The sequence below is a fragment of the Aulonocara stuartgranti genome (assembly GCF_965226115.1).
Source record: "Aulonocara stuartgranti genome assembly, chromosome: 23".
Taxonomy (NCBI): Eukaryota; Metazoa; Chordata; class Actinopteri; order Cichliformes; family Cichlidae; genus Aulonocara; species Aulonocara stuartgranti.
Genome location: NC_138958.1, coordinates 10,474,241 through 10,481,531, shown reverse-complemented (window position 1 = coordinate 10,481,531; position 7,291 = coordinate 10,474,241). Strand labels below are relative to the sequence as shown.

At 48.1% G+C, this 7,291-nt stretch overlaps 1 protein-coding gene across 1 annotated transcript; it reads right to left on the bottom strand.

Annotated features, from left to right (window-relative positions):
* Nucleotides 1-197: 197 nt before the first annotated feature.
* Nucleotides 198-7,239, bottom strand: chst7 (carbohydrate (N-acetylglucosamine 6-O) sulfotransferase 7). Its single transcript, XM_082524211.1, has 2 exons — nucleotides 5,790-7,239; nucleotides 198-1,318 (listed from the first exon to the last, which is right to left on the bottom strand). Exon 1 carries the CDS (start codon nucleotides 7,055-7,057, stop codon nucleotides 5,807-5,809), a length of 1,251 nt encoding a protein of 416 aa, XP_082380337.1. The 5' UTR covers nucleotides 7,058-7,239; the 3' UTR covers nucleotides 198-1,318; nucleotides 5,790-5,806.
* Between the last annotated feature and the right edge of the window lie 52 nt (nucleotides 7,240-7,291).

Sequence of the window (7,291 nt, the reverse complement as noted above, 5' to 3'; positions counted from 1 at the left end):
ATAAAGAAGGATTATTTTGTGAGTTATGCTAAGCTGCTCTGTAAGAGTCCGAGAACAGAAACTTGGAGCTGGAGATGAGTTTGTGTCCATTCAGTTCAACCAGAACAGCCAAACAAATGAATATGAATGAACTTTGACGTGCTGATAAATGAACCTACAGATAATGTGGCTTAGCATTAACAATCATACACAAGCTCTTTATGGAGTGTGTCAGCTTTTTATTCTTTGAGTCACTTTGAAGTTATTTTTCTTTCAGTGCCAACAAAAAGTACAGAAACAACCTCTGAGCCTCACATATGGGAGGTGGGGGCAACCTCCCAAGACTTTGAGATACCCCTACCACCGAGTCATGTCTTCAAAGACATACGCAGGACATTAGCTGAGGAAAATAAAGCGGACTTTGCTCACAGACTGTGCTGCTGTGTGAGCTTCCATTATCAAATCTTTAAGTGCTCCACCTCCCACCTGCCCTTCTGCTCCACAGTATTTAACCTTGTGAGCTACAACAGCTCATTGGTCGCTGAACCAACCACGGCCAAATCCAAGTGTACACACGTAACAAACTGTTTGTACGAATCCTGTAACAGTGAATCAACTTTTTAAATACACAAAAAAAAAATTCAGCTTTCTGTCTGTCTGGCTCCGTGAGCTGGCTACAGGGCTGCAGACCTGGGTCCATGTCTGTCTGTGCACAGAAGCTGCTGGAGGTTTGGAGGTGAGAGGGGTATCTCAAACACTAAAGCCCTTCTGGAGGCTTGGGTTACAACATTTACAGCATTTTCGAAGAAAACAACAGGGCCCTGCACCCTAAACTGTGTGAGGACGGAGGAATCTTACACCCATGTGAGTGTTTTGTCAGAGAAGTGCACATTCCTGAGAGGCCGGGGGGAGGGTTAGAGAGGAGAGTAGCCTCTCCAAAATACTGCAGTTCTTCTTCACTGCTCTACATTAGTGCTATTAGTGAGTACCACAAACACTGGCGATCTCTGCCACGCTGAGTCGCAAGCCAGACAGATGAGTCACACAGGTGACAGCGAAGCCGGCGCTCTGATCTTGGCAGTCACCTCCTGAGGAGGAACATCCGGGGCGTGCAGGGCTGGTGTCCAACAGAAACCAGGAAAAATGAGCCGCCGCCTCCTTGTTCCAAATTGTCCGCCTGTGATTGGCTGCTCTTTTGCTCAGATTTTCTCCAGTTCATCAGCCCGGCTCGGCCGAAGGAAAACAGTCCTCGAGTCACGCCTGAGAACTCCTCAAGGAACACATTCCAGCTGCTCGTTTAGTTAGACCACCTTCTGACCTCAGACTGAACACCACGACCCTGGAAGAAGAAAAAAAAAAATCAGCTGAGGATTAAAAATAAATCTGAAGTTGTGAGCGAGCTGCAGTCAGCAAGACTAGGAGCCCTGAAGGCGCTTTGTTCCCACAGAACGATAATGAGTGGCTGTTTGTCACGGCGTCCTTTCCTGTAGCAGTTTCCTCGTCATGGGGTTTCAAAAACTTTTTGTGAACAAGATGCTCTCATGATGCCACTGACCCGCCAATCGGTGGCATGCAGCCTGTTGTCACATTCTAGTACCTGGTATCAGGTACTAAAACCCTGAAAACCGTGGCCAGTCGATCTGGTACTAATGGCTTCATAATCATACTGCTCAACTTGAGCACTCACAGCACTTTATACAACATGCCTCATTCACCCTTTCATACACATTCACACAAGCACTTTTTCCATGCTTAAGGCTTTCTAACGTTCACACTCTGAAGGTTCAGTGTCCTGCACAAGAATATTTGTCATGCAGACTAAAGCAGCTGAGAGAACGAGAAAGGTCTAAATACTCTGATAACAAAAAGGAAGTAACCAAGACAAACTTAACCAGAGACACGAGGACAAGACGGAGGGACGAATCTGAACAAAAGAAAAAAGGAACCAAAACTCGTTCATCCATCCATATTATCTTATTCAGGGTCAAACATCCACCAAAACAGAGAAAACAGAACCAGTGATGATGATCTATCTGTGAAGACAGGAACGTTTAAGTCTTAAATAATTAGCCTGAATCACTCTGAGGATGTTTGTTAGAATAAAAACAATGTTATATGAAGCGTTTCCAGTGAAAACAGTGAGCGAATAACCTGCTTTTTTTTTTTTTTTAACAAATCACAACAGTCCAGGCGCTTTATATTGTAAGGTAAAGACCCTAATATAATACAGAGAAACTCCAACAATCACAAGACCCCCTATGAGCAAGCACACTAGTGACAGTGGGAAGGAAAAACTCCCTTTTAACAGGAAGAAACCTCCGGCAGAACCAGGCTCAGGGAGGGGCGGTCATCTGCTGGTGAGAAAGACAGGGCAGAGATAGGGCTGTGCAATATGATGAAAATCTTATATCTCGATATAGGACATTTCTCATCCCGATAACGATAAATATCACAAAATAGTGCATTTTCTGTAAATTCTGTGAATCTCGGGCAACTTTACTTGTGTGAAGTGTTTTGACCGATGCATGAAACGATATATTTTTAGATATAAGTCGTAACGGCTTCTATTTTCTTTGAGAGTATTTATTACATGGCGTGCTGCAGGGAAAAGCCTCTTCTAACATTTGAGTCTAAGGTTTATTTGGAGCACCTGACGGCTCTTTTTTGCTTCTCACCCGTAAACTCTCTCCATACTCTTTCAGGTGATTCTTGCGTAGGTGGTAAAAGAGAAAAAACACAGAGACACATTGTGGAACATTAGGATTAATAAAGAAGGTTACTAATAAAGGAGACATTTCTGTGACCGTTGTTGGGGTCAAAGGTCATAAAGTGTTTTGTTTGTTTTTTTTCAGCATTCTTCTATAACACTGTGGGGACGTTTTATAAAATGATTCCAACTTCAGGTCAATATCTAATCAACAGAGCGAACGTTTAACCATTAACGTTTAAATGACAAACATTCCTCAGACGTTCTTGGAACATTCAGACTTTGTGACGTAACACTGCGCAGGCATTGTGGGGACGTTTCTGTAGCCTGCGTGGCTCTCACAGCACCCTTAAAGGTCGTGTCTGTGGGAGCCTGCGGTGACAGCCGCGCTGTCGCCCTGGAGCTCTACCCAGTCACGTACAGTCTCACACAATGATGCCCTTCTTGACGGCTCGCTGCAGTTCCTCCCCTCATAAGAGGAGCCAGCAATGCCAGAGACAGAACAAAGAGGCCTCTATGGAGGAGCAGGTCATTAAAGGGAGGGGGGACTTCTCTCTCTGTCTTTGACATGTTGTGATTGTATGACAAAGTGGGTGAGAACACCATTTGTCCAGATTTGAAGCTTGCTATTCTTAGTTAACATTCTTGCTTTGATTTTGCCATACCATGTTTGTTCTGTAGTTTGCAAAGATTTACTATACCGGGTTTGTTTATGTTTTGCACTTTTACAGTTTATGTAATATAACATCTTGGTTTAAATCAACATTGACAAGTTTGTTAAGTTAACATTTTATTTATTTCAACTGTTAATTTGTCTGGTTTATTTGGTTTGAACTCACCTGACTTACCGGTGTTCCAGGAGCAAAAGGAGAAAGTGCTGCCTCACTTCCTGTATTTATAGCTTCCTGTTTAGCTTCTGACGTCACGGGAAGGGAACAGGTGAAGAGGGGGGAGAACTGGTTTAATTTAATAGAGTCAATTTTAGGATTATGTTTGTTTGAGAGAGATATATTGATGTAACATGTATTGGCTACACCTTAGTCTCTTTTATTGCTAGTAAAGAGTAGCATCATGAGTTTATGAGAATGGTAATGTTTATCTTACCTACTGAATGGAATAGTCCGGAGGAGGATATTGTTTAGATTGCTTGAGTATTTAAGTAGAAGAACTCAGGTGTTCAAAAGGAGAGGACCAGGTCAGTTTAGCTGAGTGCACTTGACATTAAATTTTGTTGGTTTAAGTTCAGTTATGTTTATTTCTACCAAGTTAACTTCGGAGTTGAGTTTTTCTTTATTTTTGTAAATATTTTTGGTCACAGTGATGTTAAACAAATCATTTGCTACCCTGGACAGCATCTGTCTCCTGCCCTTCTTCAGCCACACAAGCTATTTTACAGATTGACTGAGTTAAATCTGGGACATATTAACAGACCGGGATCGTTATCTGACCATCAGAGCAAAGTGCAGCCGCTTACACAAAACACTGCTGTAAACCATCAACGACACGATTAAAGTTTAATTCAATCAGCACCATCGAAACATGAAACACGCTTTAGTTCTTCCACAGAACCGCACGTCCCTGACTCCCGCACCCATAAGGTCTTTGTGATGGAATCACCAAATCGCCTTCCTCCATGTTCCCATCGAGTTCTGCAGTGCTTGTTTTCCTACCTGTGCTTCAGAAAACACACACTAACACATCACAGCATCACACACGCTCCAACAACCACACTACACGAACTACACAACACACCTAACGTCAGCGCTTCTGTTCTCTACAGGTGGTACCTGTATCTGAGGGAGGCTGACAGCCCACAAATCAGGAGTCACGCTGCACACATCCACACCGAGTTTGTTCACATGAACTACAGACACACACACACACACATTCCTAGAAACACACAGACACACACACACACAGACAGAGACACACACAGACTCGACCCAGCCTTCATTTAAACAGTCTGACCTCTGACCTTTGTGGTCGTGTTTTGATGTGGAAACATTGGAAACAATGTTTCCACATCTAGCCGAGGACACAACGTCATCAGCTCTGCACGCACACCGCTGCTTCCTATTAACACGCAGACAACCTGAAAGAGAACTTCCTCCTGCACGGTTCATGCCATCAGTGGCAAGTGTAAGTTTCCTCTAACACCTGCTTCCTTTCTTAGCCCAATGCTCTGTCTCCAACCACACCTGAATCTTTAAATATGCCCCATACACCCAGCAGCCTCAGACCTCTTTGCTTACTGTGAGCTTGATAAGGTCACCATGTTACATCCTGTCTGTGTAGGTGTGTTTCCTGATGCAGGAACAGCTGTTAGACACTACACTGTGAACAGGTGAGTGCAGTCCTGATTGAGTTTTGTTAAGCGCTGTGGATTGTATCGCTGTCACTGACGCGGCTTTAACCTGGAACTATAGTGTACAGGTGATGTTACAGACTTACAGGTTTTACCCACAGACACAAATTCATGCCCTCATCGACTCTCATGTTCACATCACCTCCAACAACAATCCGGGCGACGGGGTAATCTGGCTGTCACTTCTTAGAGTCTGGTTCAGTTTATTTTTTTCTCTCGTTTTGTTCACCAGACGAGGACTCGGACCCGAAGCTGGGCTCAACGCTGGAGCGAAAGCTCCATCGGCAACTGTGACACAGCTAAACCACCTGCAAACATCTGCTTTTATAGAATATTACCATTTAAATTTTGAATCTAAATGATGTTCTTGTTGGTTTTGTGCTGTTTGGTGACACAATTATGACCATTACTATCTGCTACTACCTTTTGTTTGCATTTTATGTCAGAAATAAAATTTCACTGCATCCCGCCTCACTCGTGTCACTTCCTGTCATTAACAGGAAGATGCTCTTGCCAGAGCATCATCTCCTCTGAGATAAACAAACCATTTCCTTTGTTTTTTTAATCGAACTGAAGGAAGAACAGCTACATGACAGTCTGGGGTTAAGACATGTGACATGCCCTGTCATCACTGGAGGCTGTGATGTATGAAAGTCTTAGTTTCACCTGTATTGTGATCCAAGCAGGTCAGGTCAGAGGTCTCAGATCAGCAACATAAACAGGCGCTTGTCAGCTTACCTCGGCCCACAGCTCTGTCAGGACGCTGTGTCCTCCTCGTGCGTCTTCTGGTAGCCCAGCTGCCTCATGACCTCGCCACAGGACGCCTCCACCTGACTGATCTGCTCCACGCTCAGCCGCTCCCTCCAGGCGTGGACAGCCTCCTTGGCGTCGCGGGAGGAGATGAGGAATGGTCTGTCGGAAGAGTAGCCGTGCCCGCGTGTCATATTGAGCGCAAAGCTCTCGAGCGCGGCAGACGCGGGCAGGTCAGCGAAGCGGAGCAGCCTGCGTAGCTGCTCGGCCGGCCTCAGCACCAGGTCCTCGTAACGCAGGCGCAGGTAGCGGCTGCGCAGCCAGGGCGGTGCGCGCAGCTGCAGCAGCAGGTCGCGCAACCAGCCGTCACAGATGAGCTCCAGGGCGCCCGACACGTAGCTCTCCGCGCGCGTCGCACGGTTCGCGGGCGCAAGCAACCGCTTGTACCTGTCGCTCTGTCTGCGGCTGCGCAGCACCTGGATGCTCTCCTTCACCAGAGCGTGTTTCGACTTCAGACGCGAGTTGTGCACGGCGCGCGGGTCCCGGAACAGCTGCACGACGCGCAGGTTCACACTGGGGTCCCGCATCAGCGGCACGAGCGTGCCCAGGTCCAGCACACGCACACCTTTGATCACCATCACCGGGTACTTCCGGCACTCGCGCTCCAGCTCGCGCAGCTCCCTTCGCGGACACTGCGCGCACAGCTCCTCCTTCACCAGTCCCACCTCGTGGCGCCGGTGCGCGCGGCACAGCGGTTCGGAGCAAAGCACCTTGTTGGTCTTCCAGCCGAAGATGAAAGCGCTGCTCACGTTCTGCCCGCCCGCGTACAGCCGCAGCACCGAGAAGTCACAGCGGAAGAGTGCGCTCATCATGTCGCGCACGGCACCCTGCAGGCTCTGCGCGTCCCCAGGGTACAGCGCCTGCCAGATGTGCCACATGGGCTCATACAGGTAGAACACGTCCGGGTGCTGGTTGAACAGCTCGCCCAAGAAGGAGGAGCCGGTCCTCCAGGTGGCGTGCAGGTAGACATGGATCCGTGGCTGACTGCGGTTAGAGGCGGGCTCGGTCGCCGGCTCGCTGCCGTTGGGACCCCCAGCGTCCTCCCACGGCAATTCCAGCTCCGGGCAGCGGGGCTGGAGCTGCGCCGCCGGCCGGGTCGCCCGGTCCCGAGAGTCAAGCACGTAGGGCAGAAGCAGCAGCAGTCCGGTGTAGGCCAGGATCAGCAGCAGGTACTTCTTGTTTAGCCTCCTCTTCATCTCCGCGCAGGGTCGCTGCTGTACGGAGTGTTAGCCACGCCCCCTGCCGCTTCGTCTGAGTAGAAACACCAGCACCGCTGTCTCACGCCGGTACTACTGTCGTCCACCGTCTCTGTGAGTTAAGAGTGCGCAGTGTGGGGGCGGGACTTGTTGACGCCGACAACAGAGAGCATCGAAGGAAAGAGGCGTCCACCAAAAGCACCCGCCCGTGAGCGCGCTGAATTATGGGAACCC